Raw genomic sequence first — 20,367 nt, forward strand, 5'->3', positions numbered from 1 at the left:
TATTCATTTACTAACTATGGATCTCAGCTACTCCATACCTGTCATTTAGCCCACTGCACAGAGGATGGTATCTTTGAAACCATGGTGCTTTCTAGGCTATTGAAGCTAAAATTCTTCAACTGTTTTGGATTGAGTGGTGAGCATAGATTTAGCTCTCTGCTCTTTTATGACTGGCTAAAGAAATTCTAGGTGAAGCTGTCTGAGTCACAGTGAGACTCATCTTTCTGTTGCAGTGGTGTTAGAAGCAACTGCTATGAAATTCTAGGAACAAAATTTTAATATTCTGCAGTGACATGTGAGAGATTCCTGGTGCTGGATGGTAACTAAATTCTTGGCACTGAACCCATCCTCATCTTTCTTAGATAGAAATGATTGGAATTCATCAGAACAGATGTGCTCTCCAGGATCAGAGGAGGGAGCTGCCAAAGCTCAGGAATTATCTCCTGTCCTCATAGAGAACCTCCTAAAGGAGCCTTTCTCAATTCTCTTTTGTGAAGTTGAGAAAATGTTTCCATGCCATGAATAGATTTTGAATTCTGTTGGTTCCTTACAGACACACAGTGAAGCTCATTCCAGAGCCACACCAGCAGAGTTAGCTCAGAGCTCAGTTAGCTGGGTTAGCACAGGTACCCCAGCCACAGCAAACTCTGCTCTCTCTTTTTGTTGCTATCCTACCATCAAGGCAAGATTATACTCAGCAAACTTTCCAAAGGCAGTACAGTATGAGCAATGTTCACAGGTGCTGCCAACAACAGCATCAAATGACAGGGTGTGCTTATCAAAGAACAGTGTTTTCCTAGAAAGTGGGGTGGGGGAAGAGGCTTTGCTCTCACAGCCTTATTGCCTGGGCAGCAGCAAACTGAATAGATGAGCTCTGCCAGGTTTGGTGTAAGGGTACTTCAGCCTCTTTCACATGAATAAACCCCTCCAAATTACAAGGTCAGTAGCTTGCTTGCAGTTCCCACTCACACAATGGTCAAAGGAGCCAGGACTTGTATAATGTGATATGGCTGCAATTCTAACTCTAGTGCCAGTGAGCAGAAAACTGAATGCAGTTGTTGTTTCAGGGGCACAGCAAAGCTGTATTAACAATTTCTATAAATATTCTTCAAGAAAGATGTGAAGCAGTTTTCAAATTTTAAATACTTATGTACAATGGGCTGTGTTGCAAGACCATATACTTGAAATTAAAGAAATTTTAAATGTCCTAGAGCGGTGAAGTTCACTTGGCAGCCCTGAGAGAGAGCATTGTCACAGTACTGACCCTAGAAAATGCTGGCAGATTGTGTTACTGTATATATGGAAATACTGGGCTGAATGAAATCTATCCCACCAAGTGATGTGCCTCTTGCAGCACGAAGCTCCAGCATTTTTCAGTAGTCAGCACTGCACTGCCTCTGGAAATGACAGAGTGTAAAATGTCAGGGATTATGGCCACCCAATCCTTTGCCTTCATAGAACTTCATTCAGTTCTGTCACCTTTCTATAATAGAAACGTGACATCTAAAATTAAAACAGGTATTTTTATGTATGCTGAAACTCAGCTCTATATGCACATACAGTGCAGCAAATCAGAATGTAGATTTTTGCACAGTCAGGGAGGAAAAGAAGTTAATAATTAATTCAGTCATTTCTTTGATGTAGCATAGTTTATGACTGGCTAGAAGGACAGTGGAAACTCTTATCTTCCTGAAATCAGGTGGATTCAGTTAACAAGAACTATTTTATTTGCTCAAAGTTCCAAGCAGTTTTCTTACTACTTTTAAGCCAAAAATTTAATCTAACAATTATCTCACCATAGCCCTGTCACTGTGTTTTCTATCTCATTGCAACTTCTATTTCCTCTCTGGCCCATGTCCTGCCCTTCATGTTCATGCACCCCTATTACCTGTACTGCTTCCTTGGCTCAGTTAATGAGCCTTGCTTTGGTAGGGCTACATAACTGTATTTCTCTATATTCCTTTTTGTATTCCAGCTACTTGGTTCCCAAAAAAAGACTTAAATTATTTCCAAAGTTATCAGACATGCTTGAAATTCAGTGTAATGCATATTTATATTGATATATTATTTTGAATTATATATGTTGAAATGCATTATTGATTGCATTCTGCAGTTAATTTTAAAGACATTTTTACAAATAGATATGAAGAGCAATGTTTGCTTAAATAAAATAAAATAATGCACTAAGAATTGCGTCATACCAACAGACTTAAAATCTTACAAAAGTTTGATTTATTGCTACCTAAGTTTCCTGTAGAAAACATCTGCAGAAGTCATCTACTTTGGCCAAAGGAGGTCTGATTTCTTAGAGACAAGGAGAGTATTGGCCTTGCTTCCAAGAACATGAGGTTAGGAGGCCATGGGTTGTGTGTGTGCATCTGTGAGTGTTCTCTCCTTCCCCTCCCTGCAACTTGAACCTGCTGGGTGCTTTCAGGCACACTTGGGAAAGGGTCATGGGTCTCAATGGTATTCAGTTTCTAGGAGTTTCATGATAATAGCTAGCTGGATAGGAATAAAGAGGCCCCTTAAATGCCCTAGCAAAAAGGGGCAGAGCTATTAGACACCAGTGTATCCACAAAATGGAAATTCCTTATAAATTCTCATCTGTGATTGTAGTAAATGTAAATGCAGTAAATAAAAGCTTATGATTTACCATATGAATGATGGTGATTTTGAAGTATGACAATATAGGAGATCAGGTTCATCGTAGTTCTTGTGCTCATAGGAGTGTTTAATTCTGCAGCCAAAACTCCATTGTAGCAGATTGTGTCCAGTCTGATTGACAACTTGGCATCAGCATGTCACACAGGGAAGATGTCCTGACAAGGAGGAACAGAAAATCTCCCAAGAAGTATCCAAAACTGGCATTTGGGGGAAACTACAGAATCCTGTAATAACTGTAAAAGATAAATAGGCAGAACTCATGAGGAGTTTGTTAGGAAGTTTAAATGGGGTTTGCTGAAGCTGGGATTAGGGAAAAAGAATTTCCTGCCATTTCATATATGTAGCTTGTTTAGTTGGATACATTTAATTCTATCTTTTGAGTGTGAAGAATGATAAAACAAGATTTATATTATAAAATTAAAATAAAAATATCTTTCAAAGTACTTTGACAATAATGCACTGCTTTAGCTCATAATAAGTCAGAAGTGAAAGTACGAAATTTTTAAATTGGAGAAATCATTTTAATTATGTGTAACAGTATTTTGGCTGTTTTTAGAGTTCAGAGTTAACTACAAAATGAGCTTAAAGGAGGGGGGAAAGTAATTTTAGTGTTTTGAGGTGCATTTATTCTCTCCATTTAGAACAGTTCAGACATTTGAACTTCAGAAAGTTTGAAACTTGCTTTCTAAGAAGCATACTGGAGTCTTCTGTGTTGTTTCTGATAGTTAACATATAAGATTTGCTGGGCCAAATTCTCTTCCTGGGTGTTGGAATTTAGCAAGTAGTATCCTTGACAAGGCAGTAGAAGGAAGGAACTGAAGCCTCTTACGTTTGTATTTTTGAGCAGATTAAGTTTCTGTAAGTAACATTAAAACTGTTGAGTAGATGTAAATGTTAAGACCAGCTCACACTGGATTTACCAATTTTTTAAAAATCATTAATATAACAGAAATACGGATAAGAAAGGGTAAGCTGTTCCTTAGCCTTAAATATCACATCTCCCAAGTCACATGTGTTGCTGTACCATATTACAAATCTAAACAACAGTTCAGGACCTCAGTTGCTTTGCAGATGGAAATTCACATCTAAGCAGCAGTAAAATCCATTGAGACTTCTATTTCTCTAATAGAGAAGTGTTAGAGATAAAACAGGTGAAGCTAAGACTTAATACTGTCCTAAAACATAGATGAGTTTGTACTTTGAACTTCACAGTATATCTGGTTTCATTGCCAAGGATGACTTCTCTCTACTACATCTCCTCATGCTTTTTCTAATTCTGTAGTTTTAAACTAGATTTTTACTACTTACTATCTTATTCTCTCATGCTGCTGGCCCAGAATGTTGCTCTTCAGTAGCTGGAACTAAAGTGTTTTAAATGCATTACCTAGTTGTCAGAATGAGGTAGTTTTATATAAGCCATTCAAGGCACCTTGTGTCATTCAAAAATGATGGGTAGACTATTAAAAACATTAAAAGAAAAAAACCCCAACAAATCACAACTTGCTAGTTAACATTCATAAGTCAAATCTCAGCAATAGCAATGCAAAGCTTGCTGTTGTTAAAATTCCATACTAAGGTGAGGTTTGTAGAGTAAGAAAGTATCTTTACTAGATCAGCACATAATTTAAAAATACTTGGCTAGCTTTTGGTTATTGAGGTGAGCTTTCAAGGTGTTACAATAATTCTAACAATTTTATGTAATAAAACTAACCATATGATCTTTATTAAAAGATTTTTGATCTGAAAAGCTCTGTGCCTGCTTAGACAGCCAAATGTTTACACAAGCTTCTTGTATTTGAATGAATGAACTTGGCTTTCTCTAAATTTGAATGATCATTACTGGTATTGTGCTCCTTGATTTATGTCTCTATTAAAATGTACACTGCTAGATCAAGTCCTTGTAGAGGTAGAGGAATAAAGAGCTGCCTACTATACAAAAAGCAAGAGGACTCTTGTTTTGATTGCAGAGGGAACTGTAAGGATGGACACTCACACACCACAAATGCAAACTGATGATGCCTGTATTGGATGTTAAGGAATAAAAAGATGTAAGCAAAGAAACAATAAGTAACTGCCTAAGGAGACAAATGAGGTTTTTTTCCTAGTGAACCAGAAGATGGTCAAGTGAGGACAGAAGCATAGCGATACCTCTAGAGTGCATTGAGGATGGTGAGGGCAGTCTGGGGGTCAGGTGACAGGTGTAAATGCTGGGAGGAAAATGCTATTTACCATGAGTAAAGGCTTCATGGTCAGACTGCAAATGTGCCAGTTAGGAAAGTGAAAAAAATTCTGCTTTGTACTTAGATGAAGATTGGTTTGTTTCTATGAGGAACCTAAAAAAGGAAGAAAGAGACCTATGAGATAGGAGAAAGAATATTTTCACTAAAAAAAAATTCTGAGCAGAAAAAATGCAACCCAGAGGAAAAAATTTTAAAATGTTAGAGCCTTCAGCAAAACTTGTTGCAGTGATGGTGAGGACTCTGTAAAGCTTCAGACATATGTAGTAAGTGGGTAAAGAATTGTTGTGCAGTCAGAAAAACTATGTAAACTGAGTTGATAAAGAATGATTCAAAGGTCCAAAACTAACTGATAAGTTGAAAAGGGCAGAAAAGGAAGCAAGACCTTTGAATTTAGCCACAAGCCAATCATTAATTTTTTTAGAAGGTCAATGTGAGTAGAGTGACCTTAGCAAAATCAACTGAATCAAAAAGCAAGAACTGGAGCAGAACTAGCATAAACTTCAAGGATTTTTTTTTAATTGATGACCAGAAAAGGTAACTAGGAATTAAATAGCATCAAGAAAATTTCTTTTTGAAACTTGAAAAAATAATCCTGGTGTACTTTCTGGTACAAGAACAGTGTTTGATGCAATTATGTTACAAATGCGTCCCAACAAGCTGAGTGAGCTATGAGAAAATTCTGCAGTTGTATGAGACTGGGTAATGCATATTTGGTATTATGCCAGTTAAAATAATTTTCTCTGACAACTGTATAAATTCATGGGGAACTCACACTGTGTTATTTGTCCTGGGAAGGTGTAGTGTTTATCTGTACCAAAAATGCTGAATGAATAATTACCCAATAGACTAAAACATAGTCACTTGTGTATCTCAGGCACGTTAAAACTGTGGCTGATTTTCTGTATTCTAAGACCATATCTTATGTTTTAATATATGTAACCACTAGTGATGTTTACCTTTTCCTGCTATAGATATGTGTGCTGAGCTCACCAGCACTACCTGCAATCCTGCATGTAGAAATAATGTTAAATATTGTGTCTGTTCAGGCTGTGCCCCACTGTGAGAGCTCTGGAGAGCAGAGCATAGGCTGGGGAGTATTGAGCAAGGCACTGCATGGATTATAAAGGCAGAACCAAAAATCATGTTGGAAGAAAGACACAGATTTTTTACAACTTTAAACAGAATATTTTGGACAAGAGTGATTTTTGCTATGTCTGCTTTTTACTTGGCAAAGCGAAATTATTTAAAAGTGAACTTATGTCCAAAGTAGAGAAAATGCAGAACAGGCTAAGTGGGTTGTACTAAAAATGAGTAGAGCTGGTTGCAAACACATTTCTTGTTGTAGACTATTTCTGTTGAGATAGAGGTATTTTTGAAGATAAATCTGTTGATTTTATCATGAAGAGGTTTTGCAGGGAAACTTAATTTGCAGGAACTAACCAGTTTAGGTTTTAATTTTAGGATGACTTTTCATCATATCACTTTGAGAAGCCAGAATTCGAAATTGTTTGGGATATTCTTGAAACACCCCTTGAGTAATGAAAGAATTCAAATACTTTTAGGTGAATCACAAACTCTTTAGGTTGTAGTCTAAAGATCTGAATTTTTAACATATGAAATACTGGAATTTTTGGTAAAGTTGAATTTGTCGACTATACGCTTAATGAAGAATATATGTACTTGACAAAAAATAACAGCATGATGCACTTCAGTACACTTTTTAGAGAAAAATTTTAAAAAGTGACTTTTTCCCAAGCCAGGTTGCTGCTGAAGAGCCCTTCGTGGAAAAGAAGTGCCGGTGTGCTGGAAGAAGCCGTCGGTCATGGCTGGGGCTGCGCCGGGGCTGCCTGTGAGCCCGGCCGCTCCAGCTGCTTCTCCCTCGGGATTGCCGGGGGAGCCGGGCCAGGCGCAGGGAAGCCGGGCAGACCCGGGCAGAGCCGGGCCGAGCCGGGCCAGACGCAGGGAAGCCGGGCAGAGCCGGGCCGAGCCGGGCCAGGCGCAGGGAAGCCGGGCAGAGCCGGGCAGAGCCGGGCCGAGCCGGGCCAGGCGCAGGGAAGCCGGGCAGAGCCGGGCAGAGCCGGGCCGAGCCGGGCCAGGCGCAGGGAAGCCGGGCAGAGCCGGGCAGAGCCGGGCAGGGCCGGGCCAGGCGCAGGGAAGCCGGGCAGAGCCGGGCAGAGCCGGGCAGAGCCGGGCCAGGCGCAGGGAAGCCGGGCAGAGCCGGGCAGAGCCGGGCCGAGCCGGGCCAGGCGCAGGGAAGCCGGGCAGAGCCGGGCAGGGCCGGGCCAGGCGCAGGGAAGCCGGGCAGACCCGGGCCGAGCCGGGCAGAGCCGGGCCAGGCGCAGGGAAGCCCCGCCGGCCCCGCCCGGCCCCGCGGGCGCTGCGGGCGGCGCTGCCCCGGGCGGGGCTGGCCGGGCCGGGCCGGGCCGGGCCGGGCGCTCATAAGGCGGAGCGCTCGGAGCGCTCGGAGCGCTCCCCGTGTCCGGCCAGCGGCGATGCTGCGAGTGCGGTGCCTGCGCGGCGGCAGCCGGGGCGCCGAGGCAGCGCATTACATCGGCTCCAGGGTTGGTGCCGCGCACAGCCGGGGCTGGGGATGCTCAGGGGTCCCGTGTCCCCGCGTCCCTTGGCCAGGGTGCTCCGGTGACGGGAGGGTCCGGGCTGGGGATGCTCAGGGGTCCGTGTCCCCGCGTCCCTTGGCCAGGGTGCTCCGGTGACGGGAGGGTCCGGGCTGGGGATGCTCAGGGATCCCGTGTCCCCTCTCCGGGGTGCTCGGTGACGGGAGGGTCCGGGCTGAGGATGCTCAGGGGTCCGTGTCCCCTCTCCGGGGTGCTCCGGTGACGGGAGGGTCCGGGCTGAGGATGCTCAGGGGTCCGTGTCCCCTCTCCGGGGTGCTCGGTGACGGGAGGGTGCGGGCTGAGGTTCACTCAGCATCCTCCCAATCTGCCAGTGCCGTGTTCCGATCTCCTTCTAAACTGAGCGTGTCTTAAAAGGCAGAATTTCCTTTAAGCATCTGCCACGCTGTGAATAAATGGGAATGGCTGTAACAAGCCGTGTTTCTGTTAATACTCCGAATAACATACATTGCTTTGGGATTACAGCGGGAAGGCATTTGTGGCCTGAGCCATAGCTTTTTGTCTTTTGTAAGGAAAGCATAATTTTTGTTCTTATTTTTATTTTAAGCTTCGAGGAGTCTTTAGAGGATGGGTGCAGCGAACTTTCCAGAGCACCCAGGCAGCTGCAGCCTCCCAGAACACCTGTGCTGCTGATGACAAGGCTGCAAGCCCTGTGCCCAAGGACTGTCTTGTTTGCTCCTACAATGAATGGGATCCACTGGAAGAGGTCATTGTGGGAAGAGCTGAAAATGCTTGTGTCCCACCTTTTTCTGTGGAGGTTAAGGTAAACAAGAAAAACTAACCTTAAATAAAAAATGTGGAATTTATATCTAAAATTTACTTAGGGTTTGCAATGCATAAGGTGTGGTGTTTGCTTTTGAGAATTCTTCTTCCAAGGTAGTTGTTTACATCTGTGAAACTTTACAGCATAGCCATGTTGGTGAGGGATGTGCTTTTTTTCTTTGGACTTTCAACTGAATTAGCTGTTTTAACAGAAGTCACTAGCAAAGACAATCTCTAATATATGCAATCTGCTCTAGTCATATAGCCCTGACGTTATCAGAGCACACACAAAAACTTTTGAGATAGTTGGTTGGACTGATGAAACTTTAATTTGGCTTGAAGCTAAGTAGCATTATCACTAGGAAAAAAAAAAAAGTGTAGTTTTCTACTTAATAGTCTGAGCAAGATTGAGTTCTGGGGCTGTAGATCAACAGGACTCTTGTGTCAGACAGCTCGGAAGTTGTTTACTGAGAATCCTATGTGCTACAGTAAATATTTTATGGAAATACCTAGTCCACTGTTTCTCAGGATTTTTCTGTGCCAAAAACTATGTCAGCAGCTTAAATAAATCCTTGATTCTGTGTTCTGTGGAATGTTGAATTTTAAAAAGTAGCACTCAAATAGTGGGCTTGTCCAGATTTTTGTGTTCTTTACCTGGACTTTAAAGTTGCTGAGTATGTGTGTTACCTGCATTTGTAGGCATGTTCTTAAATCTCTTTCATTGTTACAGTACAGCACTACCTGCAGAGCAGCATGTGATCCATGGCTATCACAGCACAGTGAGCTGGCACATGGCTTCTGCCCAAGAGACCTTAGTGAAAACTTTAAGGATATCCTGACAAAGTTGACCAGAAGACTTCAATTAAAAGTTAAAAGAAAAAAAAAAAGAAAGAATTTTTATCTGACATTGAAAGAATGGCAAACAAAGATACCAAAAATAAGTTTAAAGTGCTGGAAATGGTTGTCTAGGGGAAGTTTGAAATGTACTGGTATAAAAGACTTTTCTTCCCTTAGCCCTTTATATATATATATATATTACAATCTGTGTTATGTCTTTCCAAAGATATCCTAGCAGCTTCAGAGAAGGAGGTGAATGGAGGTTAGCATTTCTAATATATGAGTGTATGTTTGTGTATTTATGTAAGACTGGCATAATGAATGTATAGAAAAAGCAAGGAAAAAAGATCTCACATTTTACACTGGGACATTAAATGAGGCAAAATTCAGTTCCTAAGCAGTGGCCAGGGGCTTGCTTTAGCACCAGAAAAAACACTTCAAATGTTTAACTTGCTGAAGTGTCACATGCTATACAGGTTTTACTGCCATTACTACTCACATGAAGTCAGAACTTCACTTTCTCTTACATGTGATATCAAAAGCTCAGTGAGGAATGTCAAAGTGTAGGATTACCTCTGCAATTCAAATACCTATGACTTAAGGTTGAAGCAAGATTTAACTTTGCTTTATGTCAAATGCCAACTCCACAGCAGGTAATGGGAACAGAGCCAGTTGAGATGTGGTTTCCTCTAATTTATTCTGCTTTTGTCTTAAATATTGCTGTAGAAGCTGCAACAGTAACACCTGGAGGGTGTTGTTGGATAATCCAAACAGTACTGCAGATCTACCTTATTATTATTAATTAATTGAGTCGTGATTGTTCAAATCCCCATGTGGCTGAAAGGTAAGGGGTGTGTAGCTCCAAAATAACACAATAGCCATAAATCCCTGTTCCTGCCCCTGCAAGCAGCAAAACTGGAGCTGATGGGTTTCATGTGCTGTCTGCTGAGTGCATGAGGGTTACTGGTTACAAAAACTGCAGTTTAAAACTAAGGAATTCTATGCTTAAAAGGAAAATTCGAAGCTTTGGACCTGAGACACTCTAAAAACTGCTCAGATTTCAGCAGTTTGGTAAATGCTCGTGTTGAGGTTGTATTTTAGGATTGTATGCTTGTTTTTTTGATAAATATTTAAATGCAGGAAGTATGGTTGCATTCAGGACTCTCCTCTGCTTTGAGACAAGGGTTTGGTTTACTCAAGTGTTTTTGCTGTGATGTGGGAATGATGTGCTTGGCATAAGAAGGAGGAAGGAAGGAATTGAATAGGGAGCCCTGCATCTCTGATGAATATTAATGAGCTGACACTTTATTGCATATCCTTTTGACAGCTTGAAACAGGCTATGTAGAGGTAAATGCAATATTTGAAAACTTAAAAAATCTTAACATTAGTTAGGAAGATGCCCTTTCTTGAATCAGCACTGCAGTGAAAAATCCCACAACTGAGATGTATTCTGGTGCAGTTGAGTCAAGCAATTGAACTTTATAGCCTTGTACTCTGCAATGCTTTTCAGTATATTTTGTGAATAGTAATGCATTTTGGGTGAGGAGTGTTATTAACACAGATCCTTATAACTTGAGTGAGAAGATGAGAGTGTGTACATGTGTTTGTTACTGAATTAGGCAAAAAGAATTTTGATCTGAATGTAAGCTTTAATATCCTAAATTTATTAACTCTTTACTAGGTTAAAGGTACATCTTGATAATGTTAATTATTTTCCATGACAAATGTTTAAAGTAAATAGTAACGATAAGGAACAACACTGCTGTTTCTTAAATACAATCTTTCCCTACAGAAAACTCTTGAATTTCTTTCTGAAAAGAAAGAATTTGTTTTAAATGTCATGTGTCCTATCCATGGTCCTTTTTGAACATTCTTAAGTGACTTGTATGTCTGTGATCAAAGGGGCCTGAAATGTCAACCCTGACTTGCTATGAAATACATGTCCCAGCCAAATACCCTTTTCCCAGCTCTTTGGAAGGCAGGGAATAGGAGCAGTGTCACAGTGGTAACCTTTATTGTAGCTTTAAGTGCAACACAAGTTGTGGTTCCTCAGGTTTTAAAAAAATCAGTGCTAGAGGATGTGGTGGGGAGAGGAGCTGCACCTTTTAGGGGTTGATGATATTCACACACACCATGGCTGGCTCTGAAAATAACCAGCTTCAATCCACAGGATGGATTTATCTCATGAGCAGAACATATTTCCATAGGAATTCTAAACCCTTCATGTGATCTGCATGTGACTTCTGACCAGCTGGCGAGTTTGAGGTGATCAAATTACCCAAGACCTCACTTACAGAAAAAGAACAAATTCCCTCAGGAAGGATGGGAAGAAGCTTCAGTACTGGAGGAGCAGGATGGCCATGCTGAGGCTCTCTGTGTAAATGTTAAGGCTGAATTTTCTTTCTTCTCTCTTTCCTCTATAGCATGAGGCAAACGTGCAGAAATAGCAGAGGACAGAGTGAATAGCCTGGATTGTTAAAGGGGGTCAGGCATGTCTTGCCTGCTTGGGGCTCATGGCAGTGCTGGCACAAATGAACTGATTTTGGTGAGAACATTGTGCTCAGGACTGCAGTGTCAGGAGACAGCCTCATGTTTGGAAGGGCAGGTTCTTCTGCATCCCCTTGCTGTCTCTCCAACTTGCTGACCTGTCCTGACCCCTCCTGCTGTCATTCCAGAAGGGTCCATGTGCATTTCCATCTCAGCCAACACTGACATGACAGAGGAACATCAGATACATCAAACTGAAGCAGCATCATTTGTTTTGCTTATATGTCTGGTTTTTCTCACCCATGAGAACTGGGACATTATTTTAAATTTGTATTTAATAAAATAAGGCTATCACAGCATTTCAGCAGAGGATTTAGGTCTGTAAATGATGAGCATGCTTTAATCCAACCCTGGCAGGTGAATTTAGCATCTTTTGCATCTTCTAGGATGCAGCTGCACGTCAAGTGTGGCCCCTTCTGGCCAACAAGGCATTTTACCTGTACTTGGGATGGCTTTAGCATTTCTGATGTCACCACTGTGATGTTACTGAAGTGAGGCTGTAAGAAGGTGACTACAGACATGTGCATTTTGCAGATGAGCTCAAGATTGTTTTAATTTAAAAACATGTCTAATAGCCTTATTAAATAGCAGAGTCCATAGTGTCTGCACAAGTGTTCTGTAATTGGGACCAAATGGCCACTTGGCAACATTAATCACTCAACGCTTACTGAAGTGTAATGTAGACAAAATATTGCAGGAATCAGATAAAAGGCACACTCCAACATATTAAGATCAAGAACAAGAAACTTTAAACATTAGGAATTGTGTCATGCATTTATTTCACTCCAAAATAACTGGTGGTTATTCTTTGTCACTTCATGTCCTTCTGTTTTAGGCAAACACATATGAAAAATATTGGGGATTTTACCAGAAATTTGGAGGCCATAGTTTCCCCAAAGACCATTTAAAAAAAGCTATTGCTGAAATTGAAGAGATGTGCAATATTTTGAAGGGAGAAGGTGTTATTGTCAAGAGGCCTGATCCAATTGACTGGTCTGTGAAGTATAAAACACCTGATTTTGAGTCTACAGGTAAATGTCTTTCCATTATTGAAGGTCTTGTCTGTTTAGCTCTTGTCTGAGACATTTTGGATGTCATCTAGTCTACCTTCCAGCTAGGAGCAGGATTATCACCAGCACTAAGTGAGGTCAGTGATTGTTTTCTGTAGCTAAGACTTGGACGATCTCCAGGGATGGAGATTCTGCCACCTGATTTGCTGACTGGCTTCAGTGCTGGGTGAATTTCCTGATGAAAAACCTTTGCCTGATATCTAACCTGAACTTCCCATACCAGCATCTCTTGCCAGGTTTCTTCTCTATGTTGTCACTGCCAAGAAGTGCTAATCTGTCAGCCCTCAAAGTGGCTTAAAATGTTTCTGCTTTGTCCCCCACTTGTCACATTAAAGTCTGACCCTCTTTGTAGCTCTTTGTTGGGTCCTGGAGTTGGATCCATCTTAAACTATGGAAGACAAAAGAGTTGGAGGCAACACTTTGCCAGGAAGATCCTTGCTGGTGTCAAGGGAATTTGAATGAACACGTTCTTCCATGTATGGCTTTGGTTATCTGCAGGGAGAGCACACCAAGCTTTGCATCAAGTGCAGTCCTCAGGCTTCTTTCACGTAAAAAATGTGGAATTCAAATTCATTAAGGAACAGATAATGTTAAGGAAAAGTCTAATGGGACTACTTTCTGCACTAGTTCTGTGTTCTGCTCTTTTGAGCTATTACTTTTTAAAAGGATAGTAAATAAAGAAATTCTGTTCACTTGGAAAATTTGCTGGCCATCATCACTTTTTAAAGTCATCTGGGTAATGCATAAGCCTTGGTCTAGTTAATTTTCATTAGCCAAATTATGAAGTGGAGGCCTAATGGATGGCTTTCTTTTAGCTGTGAATCTCTTATGAATGAGGCTTTGTAGCAAAAGTTCCACATATTTTTAATGAAAAATATTACTTAGAAAAATTACTGAAGAATGTGAGGACCTGATATTATGTGCTGGCTTCCTCACATTGCTGAGAATTATTTTTGCCATTGTTTTGGATAGATATAATGGTAAAAAGAAAGGGAGAAGTGCCTGAGCTGAAAGAGCTGAGAAAGGCATATTTGTCTCATTAATGGCCACTTTCCTTTCAGGTATGTATGCTGCCATGCCAAGAGACATCCTCTTAGTGGTGGGAAATGAAATTATTGAAGCACCTATGGCTTGGCGTGCTCGGTTCTTTGAGTACAGGGCATACAGACGACTAATCAAAGATTATTTCAACAGTGGTGCTAAGTGGACAACTGCCCCCAAACCCACAATGGCAGATGAACTCTATGATCAGGTACTGGTCAAATTTTCCTTCAGAACTTCAGGTCTTGTTATACAGAATTTTGTTGATAGCTTCAACCTGATATTTAGGATTCACACAATTGTGAAGAGGAATGGCACAAAACAACTCTGGATATATATATTTTTTTCTAGTGTATGCAAACATGCTGCAGCCTTTCCAGCTGAAACTCAGTGTGTGCAGCTAGAGAACAAGGAACAGGAAGTTGTGTCTATTGAATTCCTCTGCTTTGAATTGTTTTGGTTACTGGCTGTAACTGAGCATTACTAAAGAGGAAGGAATGCTAGAAAAACATCACAGAGATTACTTTCAAGAATAAAGATCCCCTGAGAATGTGCATATGTCCTGGGTGCATTAGGAAAGTGGGACTGAATATATATTTTGTCACATAAAAAACCCCAACTTATAAACCTTATTTTGCATAACAACTGGTATTTTGAAAGTTACATGAAAGAAATAGTGAAGGATCTAAACTGTATTTACCTTCAAAATATTTCAATGAATAATTTCTTAATTTTTTTTCCTAATAATTTTGACTTGGACAATTTTAATAGCATCCTATAAGCCCCCAAATGCATCAGAACCTTGGTGACAGCATGAATGTGCTTAAAGCCTTTCTCTTTAAGTCCACATTTAGATTTTCTTTTCTGTTCTAAGAAGAAGTAACCAAAACCACCTCCAAGGAACACACTAGCTATCAATATTAACACATTTTCCTGATTTCAAATTACTCTCCATTAGCAAATTATTAAAGAACTTTCTTTTAACATCTCCAACCTAAAGTTGTTGCTCTCTTTTCCACAACTAGAACTATCCAATCCACTCTGTTGAAGACAGGCATAAACTGGCTGCTCAGGGAAAATTTGTAACTACTGAATTTGAGCCATGCTTTGATGCTGCTGACTTCATTAGAGCTGGAAGAGATATCTTTGTACAAAGGAGCCAGGTAAACAAAGCTTTCTGTCAACAGTTTTGGTATCTCACTTAATGACTAATATTTTGTGTTTTAAAATTCCTGAGCAGCATTAAAATAAGTGAGTTGATAAAAGAAATTTCTCTTCATAGAATATGTTTGATATACAGGTTAAGACTGCCTTCCAGGTAAGGGATTAGCTAAAGGCACAAAATTCTCTATTACATTGGCTTTAAATATTTAATGAAATAAAACCTTAGACAAACTAAACTTGGATGCAGTTTATATTCTAGCCTAGTAAAGCTGAGTTTTTTCCTGTTTTTAGGTTACAAACTGCATGGGTATTGAATGGATGAGGCGACACCTTGCACCAGACTACAGAGTGCACATCATATCCTTCAAGGATCCCAACCCTATGCACATTGATGCCACTTTTAATATCATTGGGCCTGGTCTTGTGCTCTCTAACCCAGACCGTCCCTGCCACCAGGTGAGAGTGCACAAGGGGGAAAAGTGTTTTGTGTTTAAAAACCACTCAGCTGGGTTAGTTCCCTGCTGGGGAATTACTGCTACACATATTCCACTGTTTTGGTTTGTAGGTCCATGGCTAAATGTGATGGAAGTAATCTAATTTTTAATAATGTATCAAAGCAAGCATCTGGGATATGCTACTTCTCTGAACACTTCCACTGCTTAAATACTTTAATTGTATCCTAGAGAAATTGAAGGGCTTTTGCTGCTTGGATGAGAAATCTCCCTTTTTATTCCCATTTTGGAAGCCTCTCCTTTGGTATTAATTGAACAAATGGCAGGAAGCTGGTGGTTGCTCAGACATTCAGCTTTGAATACCTACTGAAGAGTGGGGAAGAGGAGAGATTTATAAAACCTGCTGCTGCACTGAGAAAAACCCAATATTGCTGAGCAGCACAATGAGATCAGAAAGCCTTGCAGAGAGTGAGAGCTCATCTCTGTTACAGTCATTTTACCTGACTGCAGTGCTGGAGGATTTTTGTGAGGATGTGACTTCAGAAGCTGTAGAACCACTCAGGAACAGCTGAGCTGACACTGAACCAGAGGGATGGGGCTGGGTGCTGGACATGATGGAGCCAAGTGCAGAGCACAGCTCCTAAAAGCTGCCTTAGTCTCTTCTTGGCAAGCAGGGTCAGTGAAAATGGTCTAATTGAATTACTGCCTCCTTTACCATCCATTCTCAGAATACATTTTTTAAAAAAATCTTTTTTTTTCTGCCCCTTTTCCCTTCCATAGTTTTTCATAATGTTACTTGAAAGAGGATATTCTTGGTCTCCTTGTATTAAACCCATGTCCTGCGGCTTTTTTCAGGGAAAACTGCTGTCTGTGTAGGCAGAAAAGAGAAATGCAGCTTGCTTTCATAAAAACTGGTTTGGCAGTTGTGGATGACCGGGGAGTGGTGGGGGTGTGTGTGAATGGATGAAAGGGGACTTTCCTTGAATGGTGCCGGTGAAAGGGAGATTTCCTTTAAAATCCGGGCAGCCCGGCTGGTTGTTATTTATCTCGGGATTGGAGCTCCACCTCGTGGTACCGCTGGAACACTCGCGAATATTCAGACAATGAAGATGAAAAGTCAATTCTCCTTGGCCAAATTATCCTCCTCTTAATTTTAACTTAATTGTGTAAATCTTAGAGACACAAATTATTCCTTGGGATACCCTTACATTGTTCCCTTTGTGAAATGAACTGCATATTAACTTTCTTATAAAGTGTGAAGAAAATGTAATCTTGTGTTATTTCTGATGGGTTTGTTTTTAGAAACATCAGGTAACTCATATTGATGGCTTTTATAATCATATGGGAAGAAATAACACAGAAAAAAGATAATTGAATATGTTTTGGTTCTTACCAATATATTTACTTAACAAGGTCCAAACTGCAAATGCTTTGTCTTTAACATATCTAGCATATATAAAACCAACAGAAATAAATGCTGTTGTTATGCAAAATCTAAAAAGACTTTTAAAAAATGCTTGTATGAAAGCTTGTAGATGAAGGGCCAGAATAGTGAACTGAGGGCAGGGGATGTCATGCATATTGGAATATTCTGGGAAAATCTGGCATAGGCTGGAGGACATAATGTGATACTCTAAGAACCCTCTTGAGAATATATTTAAATTGCTCTTCCAGATTGAGCTCTTCAAGAAAGCTGGCTGGACTGTGATTCAACCCCCAGTGCCACTCATCCCAGATGGTACAGTCACTCTTCCTTCTCTAAGGATTCCAAGAGTACTCTTCAGGGTATTAATATGGACTGACATTGGTACAGTACAAGGTTTGTTCTCCTGTTTTAGATCACCCACTGTGGATGTCTTCTAAGTGGCTCTCCATGAATGTCCTGATGCTGGATGAGAAACGTGTGATGGTGGATGCCAACGAGACATCGATTCAGAAGATGTTTGAAAAGCTGGGTATGTCCTAACACACTTCTACATACACTTAAAGGACAATTATTGTGCTACCAGCCAGGGTAAATGGAGGTTTCACTTAAAGTAGTCAAAGCAGCCAGCACTGGAAAAAGTACTCAAACAGCTGCATTAGCAAGTAAGAATAATTCAGTGATCTTTCTCCTGAACAGTCATATAAATGTGGTCTTCTTTTGCCCCCTACATCTTGCAGCACGTGAAGGAATGAGTAGCAACTAAAAGTATGGCCAGGGTGCCTTTGAATGAGCTTTTTTAATGTAAACTGTCCAGTGTGAGGTCAACATCTGTCTTGCAGAGATGGAGTGCACCCATTGCTAAATGAAATAGAGCTGGGAATCCATCATTGCCAAAATGCCCTCAGATTTTTCTAGCTGCAAACTTGTACTTTAAAATGTCAGATTAAGACCACTTAACCCATGTATTTCTGCTCATTTATGGAGAATCTCAGTCCTGTGAGATGTAACTTCATGACAGTGTAGAATTCCTTCAGATATACAGAGACAGGAGAAGTGTATTTGAATATAAAAAATGGAAGTCTTATTATGCACAGCCACTCAGTCTTAGGTTGTTTTATAGCATGACCAAGGAGATGAGGATTTAAAAATACTTGAAAGTACTAAAATAATGAGGCTATTAATGCTAATCATGGCTTATCTTTCACCCTTTAACTTCACAGTCTATGTAAGTTCTAAATAAACCCTGGTAGTCAGAAAGATCATAGGACTGAGATGGGTCCACTGGGAAAAAAATTATTGCTGACATAGGAGATAGATTCTACTGAGCTGCTCCTGAGCTCCTGAAAGTGCTGAGAAGCAAAAAGGTAAACTCTGTAACAGAGAAGTCTGATCCTTCTGTTAGGACTTTGTATAGGCTGAGCCACAGCTGTGACATCCATCAGAGGTGAAAAGAAGGGGTGGGAAGCTTAACCTAGGTAGTAAAAGCCTCTTCTCCCTTTCAGAGAAAGGAGTCAGACCTTGAGTGCTTCTTTTCTTGAGAGGCACTTGAAAGAGCACATTCAGTGTCTGAATCATAGATGCTCTCACATATTTCTGAAATCATATATTGTAGCAGAATTTCAGCTAATTCTTCATATACTGCAAAACCTGAATTTATCTTTTTACTACTGGCATGTCATAACACATCAGACACTGGCTGTGCTCCAAGCACTGTGTATTCCTGAGGGTATCACCAGAATAAACAAGCCAGCTATGTTCCTAGTTTGTTCTCTGCCTAGAATTTGGGAAAACAAATTTTTAACAAGCTCGTAGGAAATACCTTCCACATCTACACCTATCCACATGATCTGAGAAAGCATCACTTAATGTTCTGACCAGAGCTTGCCATGTGAAGTTGAGAATCTAATGTTGAAGTGTGCCTGGAATATTTCTTGCAGGCATTTCCACGGTCAAAGTGAACATCCGCCACGCCAATTCCCTGGGAGGTGGCTTCCACTGCTGGACCTGTGACATCCGCCGCCGGGGCACCCTGCAGTCCTACCTGGACTAGGAGTGAGCCCAACAGCAGCAATGTCCAGCTTCTAAAGTAGGCATAGGAAATGAGCAAATCACTGTCACTCTTGTTAAAATGGCTGCATGAGCTCTAGTGCTTGATAAGTGGTGTCCTCATAATGGTCTGGGTGATGTTTTATTCTGAAATACCCTTCACTTTCAGTAGGATAATTACTTCCATCAGCAATACAGGTTTTCTGGCTGCCTTTTTGAAAGACATCCTTCATCTATGAAGCCTTTTCACATTGGCTTTGAATGTAAAACCTTGACAAGATAGCTGAAAGGTCTTGTTAGAACAGCTTGTCCACTAATACTGGATATCTACCTCTGGTTAGTTACCTTATCAAATAGGCAGCTTGAAATGTGAAACTTGAGTAAACTTTTCTTATTCCTTTTAACCACCTCTGGTTCTAGTATATTCATGTCTAATGAAGTTGAAACAGATGCAACTGTATAGAACTCTTAGGGAACCAAGCAATTTTATCATGTTTTTCATGTCTAACTATACAGATATTTACAGAGAATTTATAGTATGATCTAACTTTTAAGACATGTTCACTTACTTGCCATGTTCTTCTACATTTTCTTCTGATGCATGTCATGCACCTGAGTACTTTTTTATATTGCTTTTTGTATTGCTGAAATAGGGTTTTATTTAACTTTTAAGTGTACAAATGATAGCTAATATTCTGCTTGTACAGGTTTCACTCTGAGTTGTTTACATAACTTAAAAAGAGGCACAAAAGAAAAGCCCAACAATAACTCTCCCCCAACTTTAAGCTTCTGACATCTTACAACCCGGACTTCCTTCAGCTGTAGCAGATACAGAAATATATATCAAACATGCCTGAGGCCATGGAGGAATTTGAGTTTTGATTCCTGAATATGTACTTTTTATGCTAATAAAGTTTTTTTGCATTCTCAATTTGTTGCCCTTCTGTTAATGTGTAAGTATGAAATGTCTGGATGGTGACAAAATACACATGGAAATTTTTTTTCCCTGTAAAATAGGTAACATCTTAAACTCTTGTATAATGCAGAAAACCTTTGTAGTGTACTGTTCATATACCCTGTTTCTACTTCTATTTTTCACAGAAGTATGACTGGTGGGGGAAAATACCACTTGCTACACTGTGGAGGACTCTACTATTACAGTAGTGTACCCTGACAGAAAAGATGTCAGGCACAACATCCTCACATACAAGATGTGTGGGCATATCTTAGAGTTGGGTAGGGCTAAATATGTAAAATATCAACAACCTAAAATGCTTTGACATATGCAAAATGGAAAGAGATTATTGGACAGCTGCCAGCATTAATGAGGCAGGGATGGTGCCTTTCACTTTAAAATCAAAGCTTTATAGACAATAGAAATTTGTCTGAGTCTTCCTGTAACTAAGCTGTGTTTTCCACTATTGGCACTGGAGCTGGGCAGCTGCATTGGAGCAGCATACACACCAGGTCAAAATGTCTGTATGTCT

The 20,367-nt window shown here is 40.5% G+C and overlaps 1 protein-coding gene across 1 annotated transcript; it reads left to right on the forward strand.

Annotated features, from left to right (window-relative positions):
- The first annotated feature begins 7,348 nt into the window (after window positions 1–7,348).
- Window positions 7,349–19,811, forward strand: GATM (glycine amidinotransferase). The gene is made up of 9 exons (XM_056499867.1): window positions 7,349–7,465; window positions 8,082–8,297; window positions 12,517–12,712; window positions 13,813–14,003; window positions 14,818–14,955; window positions 15,248–15,412; window positions 17,083–17,146; window positions 17,247–17,363; window positions 18,772–19,811. The coding sequence occupies exons 1-9, from the start codon at window positions 7,397–7,399 to the stop codon at window positions 18,882–18,884; spliced, it is 1,269 nt and encodes a 422-aa protein (XP_056355842.1). The 5' UTR covers window positions 7,349–7,396; the 3' UTR covers window positions 18,885–19,811.
- Window positions 19,812–20,367: the final 556 nt, after the last annotated feature.

Source organism: Oenanthe melanoleuca, chromosome 10 (genome assembly GCF_029582105.1).
Source record: "Oenanthe melanoleuca isolate GR-GAL-2019-014 chromosome 10, OMel1.0, whole genome shotgun sequence".
NCBI lineage: Eukaryota > Metazoa > Chordata > Aves > Passeriformes > Muscicapidae > Oenanthe > Oenanthe melanoleuca.

What these genes read in the sequence shown, in the direction of transcription:
- GATM (XM_056499867.1), top strand. Translation starts at nt 7,397, where the DNA reads ATGCTGCGAGTGCGGTGCCTGCGCGGCGGCAGCCGGGGCGCCGAGGCA. An exon ending in CTTTTTCTGTGGAGGTTAAG is followed by an intron (nt 8,298 to 12,516) that starts GTAAACAAGAAA and finishes CTTCTGTTTTAG; the next exon opens with GCAAACACATATGAAAAATA. An exon ending in CAGATGAACTCTATGATCAG is followed by an intron (nt 14,004 to 14,817) that starts GTACTGGTCAAA and finishes TTCCACAACTAG; the next exon opens with AACTATCCAATCCACTCTGT.